The sequence below is a fragment of the Taeniopygia guttata genome, chromosome 25 (assembly GCF_048771995.1).
Source record: "Taeniopygia guttata chromosome 25, bTaeGut7.mat, whole genome shotgun sequence".
Classification (NCBI taxonomy): Eukaryota; Metazoa; Chordata; class Aves; order Passeriformes; family Estrildidae; genus Taeniopygia; species Taeniopygia guttata.
Window position 1 is genome coordinate 3,432,179 of NC_133050.1, and position 20,173 is coordinate 3,452,351.

Sequence of the window (20,173 nt, forward strand, 5' to 3'; positions counted from 1 at the left end):
CCTGCTGACATCCCTCAGTGACCAGCCCTTGACCACCACTGTGGATTATTTCTATTATCTCTACAAGGACATGAAATGCACTTTCAATTCTTGGTGGATGCTGCCAAATTGCAGGGAGTCTGTGACTGAACTCATCTAGTAATGGTGACTGCTAAACATAACTGGGCAAGATGACTGAGTTGGGTAAATTTGTCTTGCCATCAGGTGCCAAGCAAGGCACAAGGAAAGGGAGAAAAAACGTATGCATCAGAAGAAAGGCAGTTCAACAGGGAAAAAAACAAAACCGACCAAAAAAACCTTCCAAACCCAACTAAAAAAAAGCACTAACAGAAGAAAAGCAAATCCACGGGAAATTGCCTATCAGCAGAAAATGTTTGACAACCTTGTGGCAGGATAAGATTCTGTATGTGTAGGTGCTGTTTTGAAAGAAAAATATCTTCAAACAGAAATTAATCCCCTACCCCCCTTGTCAACCAGTTCTCTCAGTTGATTGCTGATCATGGTGTCACATGGAATGGAACATCCCTTGGGTCAGTCCAGCCCAGCTGCCCCATCCCTGTTCCCTCAGGAACACTTGCCCACCCCAAGCCCAGAGGTTGGAGGGCTTGCAGACACACCTCATGCAGGGTGAGCACAGTGACAAGGACAGGAGAACAGAACAACATTTACTCTTATGAAGGACAGCAGAACAATCCTTTTGTTCCATGTGGTGTCAGTGGCATGGTGGGAGAGGAAACTTTTCCTTTAAACATCCACCCCAGCACCAGCAGTCGGGGTGCCAGAAGGAGTTGTGTTTCCATGACAATCACCTCCAAGGTGGCTTGAACTCTTTCATAGGCGGCCAAGATTTCCTTCTCTGTAGGAGTGTAGTTGGCTTCAGACCCTCTGTAACTTCAGCTCCGGAATCCCAGTGGTCAGCCTCGAGTCTCCCCAGGCTCCTCCTGCCAAAGGCTCCAGGACAAACCATTGCTCCTGGCTGCAGAGTAGAACATATTCTTCACCTCTGCTCCTGTCCTGACTGGGCCAAGGGCTACAGCATGAGTGATCTCCTGCTTGATCTGGGCAAAGGCTTGCTGCTGCGCAGGGCCCCAGTGAAAATCGTTCTTCTTGTGGGTGACCAGGTAGAGAAGGCTCACAGTCTGGTTGTACTCGGGAATGGGCATTCTCCAAAAGCCAATGGAGCATAGGAAAGCTTGTGTGTCCTTCTGGCTGGTTGGTGGGGACATCGCAGTGATCTTATTGGTGGCCTCGGTGGGAATGTGACACTGTCCGTCTTGCAACTTTGCTCCCAGGAACTGGATCTCTCAGGCAGGTCCTTTGACTTTGCTCTTCTTGATGGTGAAGCTGGCTCTCAACAGAATCTGGATGATCTGCTGTCCTTACTCAAATACTTCCATTGCCGTGTTCCCCCACACAATGATGCCATCGATGTACTGCAGGTGTTCTGGAGCTTCACCCTTTTCTAGTGCAGCCTGGATCCGTCCATGGCAGATGGTGGGGCTGCGCTTCCACCCCTGGGGCAGTCAGTTCCAGGTGTACTGAACGCCCCTCCAGGTGAAAGCAAACTGAGGCCTGCATTCTGCTGCCAGAGGAATGGAGAAAAACACCTTGGCAATGTCAATAGTGGCGTACCACTTTGCTGCCTTGGACTCCAGCTCGTGCTGGAATTCCAGCATGTCCGGCACAGCAGCGCTCAGCAGTGGAGCCACTTCATTCACGGCACAATAATGCACAGGCAATCTCCATTCTCTGCCAGACTTGCACACAGGCCAAGTGGGGCTGTTCAAGGGTGGGGTTTTGCTGAACACCCCTTGGCTCTGCAGTCACGGATCATTCTGTGGATGGGGATCACAGCACCTCAATTTGTCCGATACTGCCGGTCGTGCACTGTCGAGGCGGCAATTGGTACTTGCTGCTCTTCCACCCTCAGGAGTCCTACTGCAGATGGGTTTTCTGATAGTCCAGGCAAGGTGTTCAACTGCTTAATGCCCTCTGCCTCTACAGCAGCTATGCCAAAAGCCCTCCTGAGTCCCTTTGGGTCTTTGTAACAGCCATTCCGGAGGAAGTCTATGCCCAGAACACACGGGGCCTCTGGGCCGGTCACAATAGGATGTTTCTGCCACTCCTTCCCAGTCAGGCTCACCTCGGCTCCCAACAGGGCCAATTGCTGCGATCCCCCTGTCACCCCGGCAATGGAAACAGGTTCTGCCCCCACATGTCCTGATGGTAGCAGGGTACACTGCGCACCAGTATCAACTAAGGCATCATATGCCTGTGGCCATTGCATCCACACCATCCAGAAGACCTGATTTTCCGGTGACTCTCTCTGGCTAGAGGCAGGGCCCCTCTAACCCTGGTTATTATTTCTTTCCTAGGCATACATACTAGTGGTACCTTCAAGGGGATCTGACAGATCATACCCGGCTGCTCGGTCAGGGGAGGCTGAGGCTACCTTCACTTTACTGGAATTCCCTCGGTTAGTGTTTCCCTCCTTGAGTGGATGCACCCTCACTGCCAGGACAGAAGTGGGTTTCCCATCTCTCCTTCCCATGTCTTCCCCATGCAAAAAAACCCCCACAAGTAAGTTTGTGGGGTGTATCCTCTCTCTCTAGCTGGGCGTATTGGGCTCTGACTATTGGGCCTGTGACTTGCACTGGTGCTGCATTGATCTTCCTCACCTCCTCCTTCATCTTCCTCATCTTCTCTTTAAACTCCTCTTTGAGTTCCTTGATCACAGCAGAGACATGAGCCTGCATCTCACCATTGATCATCCTCTCACAATTTCTAAACTTGTTTGCAGCAGAACCCACTGTCTCTCGGCTGGTATCAGCATTAATCGTTGCAATGAAGGTGGTGTATTGACATGGCCCTAGATTTGCCAGATTCCACGGCATTTGCCCTGTGCACCTGACCTTGCCGGGGTCATTATCATGCTGTCCATCCCTCCCAAAGAGTACCTCCAATACTGCCACTTTTCTCAGCTGTTGGATCCCTTCCTCAAGGGTCTTCCAGCTCATTCTGTGGTGGTGCTCCTGCATTCTCTCCTTGTGGACAAACCTCTCTCTGACACTCATTAAAAGCCACTCCCAGAGGAAAAGGGAGCCTGGCTCCCTTACAAAATTCTGATAAATACCTGAGTCCTGGGTCAAGGGTCCCAAATTCCTTGCCTCACCACCATCCAGTTGCATGCCTGTACCCATAAGGTCCCAGACCCGGTGTAACCAGGTTGTATAAGCCTCACGTCCCTGTCGTACAATGTCTTTGTGCAGATTGCAGAGACTTTCGTACATCAGGGACTTGGGGATGATCTCAAACATTGGCTCCCCTGTGGGTGGCGAGGGCCCTCCTTTCTTATCCTTGTCTTGGTGCTCTGATTTCATCTCAGACCTCCTTGAGTGTGAATGAGGGCAGTGGGCAGTCAGCAGGGGCTGGCCAGGCGAGCTGCAATGCCTGGGCAGGGAGCTGCAATCCCTGGAGAGGGCAGAACCAGAGACTATCTGGGCTTAACAGAGAGCTTTGGGTGTGCCTAAGAGCAAATGAAGCAGCAGCACGGTGCCCGAGACTCAGACTGTGCCAGAGCCTGGAGCGCTGTCAGGCAGTGCCGGGATCCCAGGTGTGGTTCTGGTCCCCAGAACCCAGGAATGGCAGCCCCAGCCTCAGAGGCAGTCAGAAAGGCAACCAAGTGAGAGCAGAGGGAGGGCACCCTTCAGGTTTCTCCTGGGTATGGCTGCAAAAAAAACCCTGCTGCTTCTTCCTCCGCCTGTGTTTGGGCTGTGCTGGTGGTAGAGGCAGCCAGGCTGTGCTCTGCCTTCCAGAGCCTGTTGGGAGCGGGCATGAAAAGCGCTGTGTGCACAGCAGAGAGGCCTGGAAGGTGCTGGCAAGAGCGTCCTGCAGGAGCAGGGCTCTGGGCTCTGGCTGGGAACAGCCTGGTCTTGGTGCCGTGGGCGCAGGCAGGAGTTGAGGCAGGTGAAGAGGCAGTGAGCAGCTTGTGTTTGTAGAGGGCCTGGGGATGCACCTCGGAACCTCCACCTGGAAACACACTTGGGGGAATACGAGCTACAGCTGGAGTGCCTGTCCTCAGAGGACCTGAAGTCATTCAACCTTGCCAGCTATTCTTAAGAGTGTGTTGGTGTTCCCCAGGAAAGCTGCACATTTGGGGAAATGCCTTTGGAGGAAAGGGACTTGCTTCTCAAGGACAGTGCTTCCCAGGGAGCTCCCAGTGAGCAGGTGCAAGTGTTCCCCTTTGGCTCTCTGGGGTCTTTTCAGTCCTTCAGGCATGTGTTGCTTGGCAGAGGGGCAGGGCAAGGGAGAAGGCTGTGAAGAGCAGGTTTGGCATCCACCTGGACCTGCAGAGACTGACCCAAGCACCTGCAGCAAGGTGTGTTACCCCCCTTTGGACAGAGGGGTGAGCAGGAGCATCTCTGTCCAGCTGTGAGCCCCAAAGCTCTCTCTGAGAGCTGTGAATTAACAGGCCTTTACGCACACGCGTTTCACATCTTCCCTGCCTGCTGTGTTTCAACTCTTGGCTACATGCATTTGCCCTTGCTTGGTGGAAGCTGCTGTGGCCCAGGGCCAGCACAGACTGGGCTGGGTGGGCCAGGCAGCGTGGTGGAGAGTCTTGGCTGATCTTGGTGTGTGCCTGGCCTCAGAAAAGGCTTGGAAGGATTGCCTCCCAAGGTGTCCTGCTTCTTGGCTCTCCCTGTGCATCTTGGAGAGAACAAGGGAGGCATTTCTGGCAGCTGGGCATCAGCAGGCCTTAAAATGGTGGGGGTGTTGTGGAGCGAGCCCAGCTGAGATACCCTGAGAGGAGCCCAGTGCTCCTTGCTCCCCTCTGCTGACACCTGAGCATTTCTCTGGTTTCGGGATGACCCTGGCTGTGTGAGGGGTGCTATGTGGACACGACACAGGCAGTCCTGTCCTGCTGGGTCCCAGCAGTGCCTCACAACAGTTCTGCATCCACGTCAGGATGCTGGCCAAGAGAGGTCCTGGAAGCTGAGGCAGCAGATTTTAAGCTTGTGCAGCTGCCTACAGGTCAAGGCCAGTGGTGTTCCCTCAGGATATAGCAGTCCTGAGGGGTCTCCCTCATTCAAAGAAATTGGCAGACAAATGCACTGTCTACCAAAAGCTCTTTTACTGACCTGGCGGGAGGGCGGGGGTCTGCACCCCACTAAAATATTCCTCCACCAGGTATAAATTTCAGTGGGTTGATGCAGGAATTGTACCAAACATACCGTCCATCTTTACGCTGCTGAGGCGATTCGGTAGGCAGGGGGTTGGAAATACATTGGCTCAGATTCCTATACTTGAAGCTGATGTCCAAGCGCTGGCCAGGAGCGGTCTCGATGCCCTAAAGCAGCACAAAGTCTTCCTCATGGCTTCCCTGCACAGGGCTGACTCCACACTTGCCCTTAGTTCTTCTGGTAGACTATGTCTAAAGCTTTGTGTCAAGTCACTCTCAGGTCAAGTTAGGCCTGCCAGGTTTTTCTTATGCTAACTGGGGCTGAGTTCCTATGTATGGCTGTGCTAATTACCTGTTTACTTTTGTGACTTGCTTGTGCTTACTTATGTCAAACAGAGGCTTTGTTTCATTGCCAAAGGTGCTTGAGGCCACCCCTCCTTGTGGCATCAGTTGCTTTCCTGTGGAATGTTCTACCTCCCCAAGAGTAAAGAGGGAGCTGGAGAAAGAGCTTGCCAGGCTGCTCTCCATCCTTTACCAGCACTCCTGGTTTAGTGGAGAAGTCTGAGCTGAGCCCGAAGGTGCAGATGGAACAGCCGTGCACAGGAAGGCTCGGTGGGAAGGATGATCCAGGATCCATAGGCCTGGCAGCCTGAGCTTGCTCCAGGGGAAGCCCTTGGAGCAGATCCTCCTGAGGCCATGCCAGGGCACTGTGCAGGGAACCAGGGCGTCTGCTGGAGGGTGGGAAAGCTCTGCAGAGGGATGGGGACAGCCGGGGTCCCTGACAGGGTGCTGAGGGCTTCTGTGCAGCAGTTTGGGGGGAGTTGGTGTTAGTGGGGTGTTGGGGAAGGAGTTTTCTGGAAGGTGAGAGCTCTAGGCTGGAATTTGAGTCACTTTGAAGGCAGCATCTGTGCTTTGGCACAGCTTTGGTTACGCAGGGCAGAAAGAATATTTGTGACTTTTCCTTTTCATGGTCCTGATTCTCCTGCAGGGAAGAAGAGGGGAGAGCTGTACTTTACTGGACAATTAGATATCTGTAGCAGGGGGAGGATTAGCCCTTTTGCCATCTACTCATTTGTTTGAGCTACTTTTGTACCACTGAGTGGACTTTCATTTCTTGAGAGCTTTTATTCCTTAAGAGACCTAGGATATTATCATCCCTTCATAGAAAACCATTTGCAAACCAAACAATGGCTCTTGGTTTTGCCCTTTTTTTGTGTAGCGTTATGTTCTGTAAAGTGACCCTCAATGGATGAGGTTAAGGCAAATGAGTTGCTGCTTTGAGATGGGAAGCAAAATTCCAAATCTTCACCTCCTCAGGCCATCCCAATTACTTTGGGAAGTTTGCAATGTTTTGGAACCACTTGAGTTGAGCAATGGGATGTAAAGCTTTCCTGAATGGAGGATTCTTCCTTGCCAGATTTTTCTGTGCCTTTGTCGCTGAGGTGTTTTTGTGCTGAAGGCAATAACTTCAATGAGAAAATAATTTCAGCATGGAGTAAGAGCTTCTGACAGAGACCAAGTGTTGCCAGCAGTTGCTCCAGGTGTTCCTGCCAAGCAGGAGCACAGCCCCCAGTGCAGGTGGGTTTGGCTCCCTCTGGCACAGAAGTCCCCCAGGGGCACAGGTCTCTGGGGCAGGAGACGGGCACCAGCGCTGCCAGGGCTCGGGGGGTGGCAGGTCTGCTTGGGCAGGGACTCTGCCACAGCTGCTGGTGTCAGCGCTCCCCGGGCCCCAGGGCTCAGAGCAGCATTCGTGCCCTGGCCCACAGTTCCTTGTGTGTGCCACACCCGCGGGTTTAGGGTGGCCACCATGTGGGACGTGTCCCGAGGAGGCCGTGCCAGCTTCTGTGCAGGGCCCCGTGCCCTTCCCAGCGCGGCTGCGTCGGCAGCCCTGGGGGCTCCTTCTGCTGCCCTGAGCCAGCAGAGCAGGGCAGCGTTTGCTGATGGTTTGAGCTGCTCCTAAAGACCGTGCTGGGCTGTCTTGGACGCTTGGGGGAAGGGATTCCTTCCAACCTGAGCCACTTTGGGTGGGCTGGGGGTGCCCCCAGGGCAGGGGGCAGTGTGTGCAGGGGCCCTTTGTGACACGTGCAGCATGGTCACCATGGCATGGAACAGTGTGTCAAAGGGCCCTTTGTGACACGTGGTGACATGGGAGCTGACAGTGACAGGACCATGCCACAGTGCTCCGAGCACGCGACAGGACAGGACGGGACAGAGCAGTGCTGTGAGGAGTCCTCGCACAGCGCACTCGTTCGTGTCTGACCCAGAGATTTCTGAGGCGTTACTCCTGCAGCTGACCTCAAGGCCAGACCACAGGACTTGCTGACCTGTGGCCTTCCTGAGGCTTCTCTTCTGCAGGTGCCCTCGAGGGCAGAGCGAGGGACTTGGTGCCCTGGAGGCATCTCCCATCCCTGCCACCAGTGCCCTTGAGGCAAGAGCACAATCCTTGACAGGAGTCTCCTGTCCTTGTGGCAGGAGCCCTCGAGACCAGAGAGAAGGACTTGCTGTCCTGTAGCCTTCCTCAGGCTTCTCTCTTGAAGGTGCCTTCCAGGCACGAAAGCAGGACTTGCTGACTCGGAGCTTTTCCGAGGCATCTCTCCTGCAAGTAGCTATAGATCCAGTCACTGACATGGAGCAGAGAGCCCCGAGAGTGCCCAAGCTGGCCGGGGTGGAGGAAGAGGACAAAGGCCCTGGAGCTGCCCCAGGGCATGAGACTGAAGAGGTGGTGCCATTCAAGCAGCTGCAGGAGGGTGAGTGGCAGAGCTGGGTTGCTGGGCTGCATGGCTACAGGTGTGGGCACCGGGATCTTGGCAAGCTTTCACCTCTTCAGTGCCGAGACCAGTGCTGCCATGCTGGATTTGCTGGTGGAGAAGGGTGTCTCCAATGCAAAGCAAGTAAGCAGTCTGGGGCAAGGGCTTGATTGCCCCAGGACTGCTGTGGCACATCATGCTGGGTGTGCTGGGCTCCCTCAGCCTTTGAGGCCCAGCCCAATGTGGTGGAAAGGGAAGCACTTCTCAGGGCAAGCTGGGCAAGTTGCTGCTCTGGCAGCTCTCCAAGTCTCCCTGCGCCTTCTGTAGGTGCCAGCCATGGTGAGGTACATCCACCGGTGGCTCACGGCCAACGAGTCTGCTGAGCACAGGCTGGACAAGGCCCTTCTGGAGCTGACCAAGGAATACCCCTCTGACGTGCTGATCACTCTCTTGCGCTGGGCCCCATCGTGTGACAGGCATGGCATCCCCACCTGCCTTGAGGCCTTAGGCTTCACCTGTCCCCCCACCCCATAGAGCCTGTCCCTGCCAGACAGGTGGAGAGTTCCAGGAGCCTCTGGCCCCTCTGTTTTCCAGTCCTGGCATGTCAACTCCAGAGCCTGCTGCCATGCTCCCTCCCTGCCCCTCAGGGCCTGGACCCACGTGGGCTGGCTGGCTGCTGCCAGCCAGGGGCAGGAGTCAGAGGCCGGCCTGAGGGCCAGCGCGGGCCCCTGCAGCTGCCCAGGCCACGCTGCTGTGGCTGAGACCCGCCCTGACACAGAGCTCTGGCCCCACAGAGCTGCCGTGACCATGTGGGGGACCATCATGTCCTCGAGCAGGACCGCCGAGCCGGCGCTGCAGATCCTCCTCGATGTGCTGAGCGCCTGGCCAGAGGACAGCGTGTACACCTCTGATGGGGACAGCACAGGGGTCTTTGCCCTGGCTGTGAGTTTCTGGAAGCGGCCTTTGCCAGCCCCCAGGCCACCTCTCCAGCAGCTAGCTCTCTGCCCTGCCCCCAGCTGCATCTCCCTGCCTCAGGCACTGGGCTGAAACCTGGCTTGGGGGCAAGGTTCTGGGCCACCAGGCCGGCTGCTCCCCCTGTGTCTCCCTTGGCCTCTCCCTCGCAGGCCGGGGCCATGCCACATGCATGTCTTGGCACTGATTGCTGTCTCTGGGTGTTTCATTTCTTGCAGGCAACAGTAACAATGTGGAGGGTCTTCAATCTGACCTGGTGCCCACCTGTAGTGCAGGTATATTTCCCCAAACTCCTTCTGCGTCTGCTCTTCCAAGCTTACATCAGCACGCTGGATATGCCAGAAGAGGTGGATACCTTCTGGAAGAGATGCCAGGAGCAACACGACCTTGCAGCCCACCCCAACAGGTGCTCCATCCCAGTCTTCCCAGCCTCCCCATCCCTGCCATGCTCCCAGGGCAGGAGCCGGGCCTCCCAGCGTGACCTGGGCTTTGCTCTGCACACAGCTTTGCACTGCAGACCCTGAAGTCCCTGCTCTGCCAAATGCAGTACGAGGACGTGGTGGTAGCAATGGAACGCAGGTGTGCCTGGAACATGCTGCTCTGTGCCCACACCCACCACTATGCAGTGGGTCTGCTGGCCAGGTGAGACCTCATTCTCCCCACCGCCCCTCTCCTTTGTGCCCAGATCACCCCACGCAGTCCCCGTGCTCACGGGCGGCAGGGCCTTGTCCCCAAGGGAGGGATGAGCAGATTTGAAAAGGCTGGGAGAGGAGGGTGCCCTGGAGCAGCTGCCTCCCAAAGCACCCGTGCTCGGGAGTGCTCGGGAGAAGACCAGACCTCTGTGAGTCAGCCCTGGGAGAGGTTTGGCCACTCAGCTCAGGAGCAATGGTGCTTTTTTCTCCCCCCCAGGGAGATGCGCCGTGTCTCCATCATCTGGCGCTGCAGGATCGCATCCTGCCTCTTTGACCTACTCAGCCAAGACATTTCAGACTGGGAACTGCCCGCCCTGACGTTCCTGGTGGAGGTGAGCCCGATGGCCAGCGCTGCCTCGCTCAGCTGCCTCCCACGCCTCTGCCCTCTGGTAGCCGCAGCTGCCTGGGATGGTGCCCTGTGCTGCTGCCTTGGCTCAGCCCTGTGCGGTTCTGAGCTCCTGCCAGCTGGGCACTCCTGTCACTGCTCTGTGCCTTTCAGGTCCTGGACTGCCTGGACTTGAGTGAATGCGGTGAAAAGGTCCTGCAGATCATGACAAGGCACCTGAAGAGACGGTCCAGAGAGATATGTCGCGTGGCGCTCAGAGGCCTCGTGGTGCTCAGCCAGGACCCCTCGATGGTGAGAAGGAGGCAGCAGCTGAAGCTGTGCCGGCAGCGTGGGGCTGGGGAAAGCAGCCCCTTGGGCTTGGCTGGGCTTTGGGAGCTGTGGCAGCTGCTCCCAGCTCTCCAGGGTCACTGTTCAGCTGCCTGAGTGCTCTGGGACAGGCCTTCGGCCTCTGAGCCCTGCAGCAGCAGCAGCAGCGTCGGGTTGCCCAGCCTTGTTTTCCACACAGAACCAAAGAATGTACAGCCTGACTGAAAGCCTTGGCAACCTCCTGCGGGCCGTGGATGAAGACATTGTTGAGATGACCAGCTCTCTGCTCTTCAACAAAGAGATAGCAATAGCCAGCCCCATCGCCCTGCAGCTGGCTGAGGCGCTCTGGCAACTCTTCGACAATGTAAAGCTCTTTGCCCCCAGCCATGGGCACCGGGCGCCGCCTGGAAGCCCGGTGCCTTGGGCCTGTTCACAGGGGGGCCTGAAGCAGCTGATGTGGAGGGGTTCTGCTTCCTTTCCAACAGGACAACAGCCTTGTGAAGCTGCTCTCCGTTCGCCTCTTCCAAGAGGTGATGAACTTGGTGGTGGCCAAGGGAAAAAAGCCCCTGAAGAAGCATGTGAGGCAGAGCCTGCTCCCACTCTTCTTCAACTGCCACGATGAGAACTGGGGTGTGGCACAGGTGAGGGCTCCTGGGCGCCGGGGTCCCCATGGCAGGGGGCTCAGCTGTCTCCCCACAGCCTGGCTCCTCCTCATGGGCTCCAGCTCCCTCCTGGCCTTGGCACAGGGACGCGGCTCCTGTGCCCTGGGCTGCGGTGCCATCTCCGGCTCTCTGCCGCTCTGCAGGCCTCTCTGGAAACGCTGCTTTCTGCAGTAAGATTCCTGAAGAGAAGGGATCTTCAGCACCTGGTGAACAGAGATCAGATGTGGAGCTTTGCCGAGCGCTTGGTAAGGACAGCCCAGAAGCCCCAGCCCCAGCCTGGAGAAGCCGCCTGCCCACGGTGCCCAGTCTGTGGGGCTGGCAGCTGCAGCCCCTGCCCAGTGCTGCACGCAGGGGCACCGGCCGGCGCCCCACACGCCGCTGCCTTCCCGGGGCCACCCGGGCTCTGCTCCAGGCTCCTCTGGCCCCAAGCCCGGCGCTGAGGGAGCCCCGAGGCAGCCGGGCTCTGCCGCGGGGCGGCACCGCGGCTCGCCGGGCCCTCTGCTCCCTGCGGAGCCCGGCGCCTGCGGCTGCTGGCCGGGCCTCGGGGCTGTGTGGGCAGGGGGAGCGGCGCCCGGCCTAGGGAGCGCCCGGCCGAGGGGCAGGGCCCACACCAACCCTTCCCTTTGTGCCTGCTGCTCTCTCCAGCTGGCAGAGGACAGGAGCCGAGCGGCCGAGCACCTGCGCCGGGCCCTGCCCTACCTGCAGAGCCCACAGGAGCCCCTGCGAGAGGCGGCCGTCAGGTTCATGGTGAGCCAGCAGCCCGGCTCCTTCCCCGCCCCGCCGCAGCTCGGCCCCAGCCCCGCCTGCTGCCCCGGCAGCAGCATCCCAGCGCGGCCATCTGGAGCCCCGCCTGGCCTCGGCGCTGCCACCGCCCTCTGGCAGCCGTGCCCTTGGGCGGCAGGATGCGGCAGGGGCCCGGGCTGAGCCCTGCCGGGCCAGGAGGCCGTGTGGCCTCAGGGCTGGCAGCGCCCGTGGGCGGCAGCTGTGGCTCTCCAGCCAGCTCACGCTCTCTGTTCCCAAGGGATCGCCGGGCGCTGCCTGAGAGGACAGCAGCAAGAGTTCCGGATCCTCTGCAGGGGTGAGTGAGGCCAGCGGGCTCTCAGCGGGGGCTGCCGCTGGCAGCTGCCTTCCCTGGCCCGGCGTGCACCAAGGGCAGCGTGGGCTGAGCACACAGACCTTTCGGGGGCCTGTGGCAGATTCGTGGCCAGCACCTTCCAGCTCGCCCTTCTTGTCTCCTGCTTCCTCCAGGCCATGGCAAGAGCTGCCTGGCATGGACGTGGCAGGAGGGTGTCCCCATGTTTCTGCAGACGCAGGCTCTGACGGTGGTTCTGTTCCTCTCTCTCGCAGCCCTTCAGGACATGGCGAATGACGCCAGCCCCGCCATCTCATGCCTGGCCCTTCAAACTCATTACATCAATTTAGCTGTGCAGGCCATTCCCTCCTCCCGACTCCAGAATGTGCAAGATCAACTCCGCCGGCTCTGGAAGTCACGGCCTTTCCCGTGTCGCCGGGGCTGGCTGTCCTGCTGCAGCGCTGTGGAGAACTGATCCGCCAGGCTGCGTCTGCTGGGGCCACCTGAGCCTGCGGGGACCAACCCCCATGTTAATTTCAGGAGGACAATTAGAGAACACCATGCTAAATTAATGAGGACAATTAGGGAACAGCATGTTCATTTCAGGAGGACAATTAGAGAACACCATGTTAAATTTCAGGAGGACAATTAAAAAACACCATGTTAATTTAAGGAGCACAATTAGAGAACATCATGTTAAAATAATGAGGACAATTAGAGAGCACTTTGTTAATTTCAGGAGGACGATTAGAGAACACCACGTTAAATTCAGGAGGACAATTAGAGAACACCACATTAAATATAACAAAGATGATTAGAGATCACCATGTTAGTTTCAGGAGCACAATTAGAGAACACCATGTTAATTTAACGAAGACAATTAGAGAATACCATGTTAATTTAAGGAGGACAATTAGAGAGCTCTGTGTTAAAATTAACAAAGACAATTAGAGAACACTATGTTAATTTCAGGAGGACAATTAGAGAATAGCATGTTACAATTAAGGAGCACAATTAGAGAATACCATGTTAATTTAAGGAGGTCAATTAGAGAACGCCATGTTAATTTAACGAAGACAATTAGAGAATACCATGGTAATTGAAGGAGGACAATTAGAGAATATGATGTTAAAAATAATGAGGACTATTAGAGAATACCATGTTAATTTAGTGAGTACAATTAGAGAATACCATGTTAATTTCAGGAGGACAATTAGAGAACGCCATGTTAAGATTAACAAGGACAGTTAGGGAACACCATCTTAATTTCAGGAGCACAATTAGAGATCACCGTATTAATTTCAGGAGGACATACTAAAATGTCATCAGAGGCTGTGAAACAGCAGGGTGGAGACACAAGAATAGATAAAATAAAGTAAAACAAAACAAAATAAATAAAATTAAAGAATTTAAAAAATAAAGTAAAATAAAATAAAATAAAATATAAAAATGAAATAATAAATCCTGACCCTCAGGATGTCTCTGAGCCAGAGAGTGAAGGGGTCAGGCAAAGGAGCTCCCAAAACATCAGAAATTTGAAAGAATGTTTGAGTAGTGTGAAAATCCCTGATATATGATTGGCGTTTGGCAAATATTAAAATGAATACTGAATGCGATATGTGTTATGTTGGAAAGATATGCAGCATTCATCTCTTAAATTTGGCTGTATTAACATTTTTTAAATTTGGCTGTATTAATCTCTTTTTCATTTTAATAGTGCTGTATTAATCTCTTTTAAGTTTTGCTGTATTAATGTCTTAAATTTGGCTATATTAATGTCTTACATTTTTCCTTTATTAATCTCTTTTAAGTTAAGTTTTTCCTGCATTAATCTCTTTTATGTTTTGCTGTATTAATCTCTTTTAAATTTTTCCTGTATTAATCTCCTTTAAGTTTTGCTGTACTAGTCTTTTAAATTTGGCTGTATTAATCTCTTTTATTAACCTCTTTTACATTTTTCTTGTATTAATCTCTTTTAAATTTTTCCATATTAATCTCTTTTAAATAGTGCTGTATTAATTCTTAAATTTGGCTGTATTCATCTCGTTTAAGTTTTCCTGTATTAATTTCTTCTAAATTTTTCCTGTATAAATCTCTTTTAAGTTTTGCTGTTTTAATCTCTTTTCAGTTTTTCCTGTATTAATCTCTTAAATTTGGCTTTATTAATATCTTTTAAATTTTTCCTGCATTAATATATTTTGAGTTTTGCTGCATTAATCTCTTTTAAATTTTGCTGTATTAGTCTCTTTTAAATAGTGCTGTATTAAGTCTCTTAAATTTTGCTGCATTAATTTTGTTTAAATTTTTCCTGTATTAATATCTTCTATATTTTTCCTGTATTCATCTAAGTTTTCCTATGTTAATCTTTTTTCAGTTTTTCCATATTAATCTCTTTTAAATTTTTCCTGTATTCATCTCTTTTAAGCTTCCCTGTATTAATCTCTTTTCAGTTTTCCATATTAATATCTTTTAAGTTTTTCCTCTATTAATCTCGTTTAACTATTCCTGTATTAATATTTTAAATTTTTCCTGCATTCATCTCTTTTAAGTTTGTCCTCTATTAATCTCTTTTCAGTTTTCCTGTATTAATATATCTTAAGTTTTTCCTGCATTAATCTCTTTTAATTTTTTCCTGTATTAATCTCTTTTAATTTTTTCCTGTGTTAATCTCTTTTATGTTTTGCTGCATTAATCTCATTTAAATTTTTCCTGTGTTAATCTCTTTTAAGTTTTTCCTGTACTTATCTCGTTTAATTATTCCTGTATTAATCTTTTCAATTTTCCCTGCATTCATCTCTTTTAAATTTTTTCTGTATTAATCTCTTTTCAGTTTTTCCGTATTAATCTCTCTTAAATTTTTCCTGTATTCATCTCTTTTCAGCAGTGTGGCACACACACTTTTTAGCCTAGAGCACAATATTAAAAGAACAGCAACAGACACCAAAATCTCAAAAAAAAAAAAAACATTATTGCCTCCTTCTCTGGAAATCTCAGATTTTCAAAGATTGATTTACAAGATGGGGGGGAAAGCTAAAATTTAAACTCCTAAAATTTCAACACAACGAGTTTTTCACAAATAACGAAATCATGAATATGCACGCGCCTCAGAGATGTCACCCCGCTGGAATTATTCTCCTTTTTTTATCCTATTGCCATTATTATTATTATTAAACTTTAAAAACTCCAAACCGTGAATTCTGTTCCTCGCACTTTCAGACCCAAACTCCCTTACTTTGAACCCAAACTCACTTTTTCACCCCAAAATCTTCCCCCTGCCTCCCTGGGTTGACTTTTGAAGGTCGGACTCCTGTTTTTTTTTAAATCCAGATTCTACTTTTTAGGTCCAAACTGCTCAATTTTAGTGCTCAAACCCCAAACTATGGCCCAAATTCTCCATTTTTGGACCCAAACTCCCCCTTTTGGGGTCCAGACTTCCCATCTAGGCACCCAAATTCCCCTTTTTGGGGCACAAATTCCCGATTTTTTTGGTCGAAATTCTCCCTTTTTGAAACCAAATCCCCCTTTTTCGGTCCAAATTTCCCCCTTTTCTTGCTCAAATCCCCTTTTTTGGGCCCAAATTCTCTCTTTTTGGACCCGAATGCGCCTTTTGAGCCCAAACTTTCCCTTCCTGGACACAGATTCCTCCTTTTTGGGCCCAAATTCCCCTTTTAAGACCCAAATTCCATATTTTTTTTTTTTACCCAAACTCCCGTTTTCACCCCAAAATCTCCTTTCTTGGGCCCAAATTCCCCTTTTAAGACCCAAATTCCATATTTTTTTTTTTAACCCAAACTCCCGTTTTCACCCCAAAATCTCCTTTCTTGGGCCCAAATTTCCCCCCTCGGATCTGCTGGGTTGGGCGGTACTTTCCGCTCTCTTTCGGGACTACATTTCCCATCGTCCCTCTCGCCGATTTCCGGTGTAAAGCCCGCCTTTTCCCCTTTTCTCCTGAGGCGACTTCCGGCCGGGTGCCGCGCTGGCGCCGCCATGTTCCTGCAGTGCTAGGAGAACGAGGGCGGGGAGCGCGTCTACACCCTGCGGGTACCGGGCGCTTTTGGGGCGCTTTTGGGGGATTTAGGGGAGGACTCGGAGGGGACCCGCGGTGTTTGGGTGTCCGCGGTGCGTGCTGGGAGCGATGCGGGTCAGTTTGGCTGTGCTCAGGGGGGAATTTGGGCTCTCCCTGACGCTCAGTCCCCACAGAAGGTGTCCCCGGACGGGGTCCCCACACGCTTGGCGCACCCCGCCCGCTTCTCCCCCGATGATAAATTCTCCCGGCACCGCCTGGCCCTGAAGCGGCGCTTCGGGGTTTTGCCAACGCAGCGAGGCCGGACCCTGCTCTGAGGCACCCCAGAAATCCCCTGAGGAGCCCTGAGATGGCCCCGAGCTCCTGGGAGGGATCCCCGCCATGAGAGAAGGTCAAATCACAGTGCCAGCAGACTGCACGGAAATGAGGGGAAAGGAACGTTTTAAAGAGGAGGAAAAATGAAATATTAAAGGTCGAGGGTCTCTGAGTTTTGGTGACCAAATAACTTGGGTTTTTCTTCCTGTTTTGGGGATATTGTGGTTTTTTGGGTCTGGGGAGAGAATTTAGGGGGGCATTGGGGGAAGCGCTAACGGGGCTCTAAGGGGCGCGGGGGATGATGGGAGTTGTAGGCGCGGGTATAACGGTGCTCTATGGGGCGCGGGGGATGATGGGAGTTGTAGGCGCGGGTATAACGGTGCTCTATGGGGCGCGGGGCATGATGGGAGATGGAGTCGCGGGTATAACGGGGCTCTATGGGGCGCGGGGCATGATGGGAGATGGAGTCGCGGGTATAACGGTGCTCTATGGGGCGCGGGGCATGATGGGAGATGGAGTCGCGGGTATAGCGGGGCTCTATGGGGCGCGGGGCATGATGGGAGATGGAGTCGCTGCCTTAAAGGGGCTAAGTGAGGCCGCGGGGCATCACGGGAAATGGGGGCATGGCCGTAAATACGCGCAATGGGCGCCGCGGGGCATGATGAGAGCTGTAGTCCCGGAATTCTCTGTAACGGAGCGGTTGGGGGTCCTGGAGGGCAGGTGTGGGTCTACAGGGGCACCTGGGGGGATTCTGTGGGGTCGGGAAGCCCCTGGGGAGCTCTGAGGGGTCTCCGTGGGGCTCAGGACGTGACGGGAATTGTCGGGCCGGAACTCGGCTCTGAGGGGGTCTCTGTCGCCGCAGGGCATGACGGGAGCTGGACTCCTAGCTGTAACGGCGCTCCGTGCGTGCCGCGGTGCATGGTGGGATCTGTAGTCCCTTAGGTGGCGCTCGGAGGCCTCTTTGTGGTTTGGGGCATCTGGGCGTTCGAGGAGGCGTTCAGGAGCCCGAATGGGCTCGGGGGGGCTCTCGGGGGTCCCGCAGGGTCTGGGGGGCTCCTGTGAGGCTCATGGAGGCGGATAAGGGGAGCGCTGTGGAGCGCGGGGCCTGACGGGACTTGTAGTTAGGCCGCCATGGAGCCGCTGTGCATGACGGGGCTTGTAGGCTCAAAGTCGCTAAAATGGCGCCGACACCAGGCCCCGCCTCCAGGTGCTGTTCCCGGGTGCTGATTGGTTGCAGACAGTGATGGGCGGGAGCCTCAGCCAATGGGAGGCGACAGAGGCGGGACCAGCCCTTTCAACCCCTCCAGTCCCTCCCAGTAAAGCCCAGTTCATCCCAGTCCAGGCTAGTTCCTCCCAGTACAGCCCCAGTGCCCCTCCAGTCCCTCCCAGTGCAGCCCAGTTTGCCCCTGTGCCTCCCAGTATCTCCCAGTTCTACCAGTGCCACTCCCAGTTCGTCCCAGTCCATCCCAGTTTGTCCCAGTGCATCCCAGTGCCACTCCCAGTCTGTCCCAGTGCTCCCAGCATCCCCCAGTGTCACTCCCAGTTCATCCCAGTATCCCTCAGTTCATCCCAGTCCTTCCGCGGCCAAACCTCTGCCCCGCCCCCATATTTGGCCACGCCCCTTCCATTGGCCACGCCCCCTCGTTCCGTGCCCCGCCCCCTCCCATTTCTCCCCCGCCCCCATTTCCAGTTCCCGCGGCTGCTCTGGGAAGGTGAGTGGAGCCCCAGTGACTCCCAGTTCATCCCAGTAACCCCCCAGTAACCTCCCAATAACCCCCCCAGTCCCTCCCAGTAACATCCCAGTAACCCCCCATCCATCCCAGTCTCTCCCAGTTTGCCCAGTTCTCTCCCAGTAGTCCCCAGTTGGTCCCAGTCCCCCCCGGCTCCCCCCAGTTTGTCCCAGTTTCCCCCAGTTCGTCCCAGTCCTGCCCTGCTCAGGAATCCCAGTGACTCACCCGTCCCCAGTCCCCTCCCAGTCCCTCCCAGTTTGTCCCAGTTTGTCCCAGTCCCCCCCCAGTCGCTCCCAGTTTTTCCCAGTTTGTCCCAGTTTGTCCCAGTTTGTCCCAGTTTGTCCCAGTCCCCTCCACCCACCCAGGGATCAAAGGTGACGGAATGGAGTGGGAACAGCTCCGGGAACTGGTTTGGACTGGGAGGTACTGGTTTGGACTGGGAGGGACTGGGACGGACTGGGAGGGACTGGGGGGGACTGGGATGGACTGGGAGGGACTGGTTTGTACTGGGAGGGACTGGGAGGGAACTGGTTTATATTGGGAGGGACTGGGAGGGACTGGTTTGTACTGGGAGGGACTGGGAGGATTTCGGGGGTTACTGGGAGGAACTGGGCCCAGTCCCAGCCCAAACTGGTTTAACTGGTGTCCCCTCCCCCCCCAGTTCTGTCCCTGGCCAGAGGCGACACCCCGGTGAGTGACTGGGACAAACTGGGGCAAACTGGGAGGGACAGGGACAAACTGGGACAAACTGGGAGTGACTGGGATGGAAAGCCTGAACTGGTTTATACTGGTCCATACTGGTTTCTACTGGTCCATGCTGGTCCATACTGGCTTATACTGGTTTATACTGGTCCGTGCTAGTCTCTCTGACCCCTCCCTCCCCCCCAGATGCCTCCAGTCCCTTCCAGTTCGGTGAGTGCGGGAACTGGGAGGGACTGGGAGGGTCCCCAAAGTGTCCCCAAGGTGTCACCAGGTACCCCCAGGGTGTCCCCAAAGTGTCCCCAAGGTACCCCCAGGTGTCCCCAAGGTGTCCCCAGGGTGCCCCAGGGTGTCCCCAAGGTGTCCCCAGGTGTCCACAGGGTGTCCCCAGGTACTCCCAGGTGTCCCCAACATGTCCCCAAGGTACCCCCAGCTGTCCCAGTGTCCCTGTCCCTGTCCCAGACTGGTGTCACCGGCGCGTCGGTGGTCTCGCGGTGGCCGCAGTGCTGAGCGTGCTGGGGGTCGTCGTCCTGCTCAGTGAGTGCCACCCCTGTCACCTGTGTCACCTCTGTATCACTGTATGTCACCTGTATGTCACCTGTGTGTCACCTGTGTGTCACCTGTATGTCACCTCTGTGTCACCTGTATGTCACCTGTGTGTCACCTGTGTCACCTGTGTGTCACCTGTGTCACTTGTGTGTCACCTGTGTCACCTGTGTGTCACCGCTGTGTCACCTCTGTGTCACCTCTGTGTCACCTGTGTCACCTCTGTGTCACCTGTGTGTCGCCTGTGTGTCACCTGTGTCACCTGTGTGTCACCACTGTGTCACCTCTGTGTCACCTGTGTCACCTGTGTGTCACTGGTGTGTCACCTCTGTGTCACCTGTGTGTCACCTGTGTCACCTGTGTGTCACTGGTGTGTCATTGTGTCACCTCTGTGTCACCTGTGTCACCTCTGTGTCACCTGTGTGTCACCTCTGTGTCACCTGTGTGTCACCTGTGTCACCTGTGTGTCACCTGTGTCACCTGTGTCACCTGTGTGTCACCTGTGTCACCTGTGTGTCACCGCTGTGTCACCTCTGTGTCACCTCTGTGTCACCTCTGTGTCTCCTCAGGTGGGAAGTGCAAGTGCCGGAGCAAGGCCAGCTGAAACCCGGGGACATTTGGGGACATTCGGGGACAATTTGGGGATATTCGAGGACATTTAGGGTCATCGGGGGATTTGGGAACGTTGGGGGATGACATCGGGGACACTTTTTGGGGGATTTGGGGACGTTTTGGGGACCTTGGGGACACTGAGGGGGATTTGGGGTTGGGGGATTGGGGACATCGGGGACATTTGGGGGACACTTGGGGACAGTCTGGGGACACCTCAGTGTCCCCTCCCCTCCCCCGCAGGCACCGCCCCCCCCCCCCCCCCCGGAGCTGT

At 54.3% G+C, this 20,173-nt stretch overlaps 1 protein-coding gene and 1 pseudogene across 1 annotated transcript; both read left to right on the forward strand.

Annotated features, from left to right (window-relative positions):
• The first annotated feature begins 15,963 nt into the window (after positions 1-15,963).
• On the forward strand, positions 15,964-16,505 carry LOC140680568 (H/ACA ribonucleoprotein complex subunit 3-like; annotated as a pseudogene).
• An 857-nt stretch (positions 16,506-17,362) lies between these two features.
• Positions 17,363-19,934, forward strand: LOC121468895 (uncharacterized). The gene is made up of 5 exons (XM_072918556.1): positions 17,363-18,027; positions 18,707-18,735; positions 18,934-18,957; positions 19,207-19,281; positions 19,860-19,934. The coding sequence occupies exons 1-4, from the start codon at positions 17,559-17,561 to the stop codon at positions 19,252-19,254; spliced, it is 570 nt and encodes a 189-aa protein (XP_072774657.1). The 5' UTR covers positions 17,363-17,558; the 3' UTR covers positions 19,255-19,281; positions 19,860-19,934.
• Positions 19,935-20,173: the final 239 nt, after the last annotated feature.

Excerpts from the sequence above, each read along its gene's own strand:
- LOC121468895 (XM_072918556.1), top strand. The coding sequence starts at position 17,559 with ATGGGCGGGAGCCTCAGCCAATGGGAGGCGACAGAGGCGGGACCAGCC. Across the intron at positions 18,736-18,933 it reads TGGCCAGAGGCGACACCCCG|ATGCCTCCAGTCCCTTCCAG; the intron begins GTGAGTGACTGG and ends CCTCCCCCCCAG. Across the intron at positions 18,958-19,206 it reads CTCCAGTCCCTTCCAGTTCG|ACTGGTGTCACCGGCGCGTC; the intron begins GTGAGTGCGGGA and ends TCCCTGTCCCAG.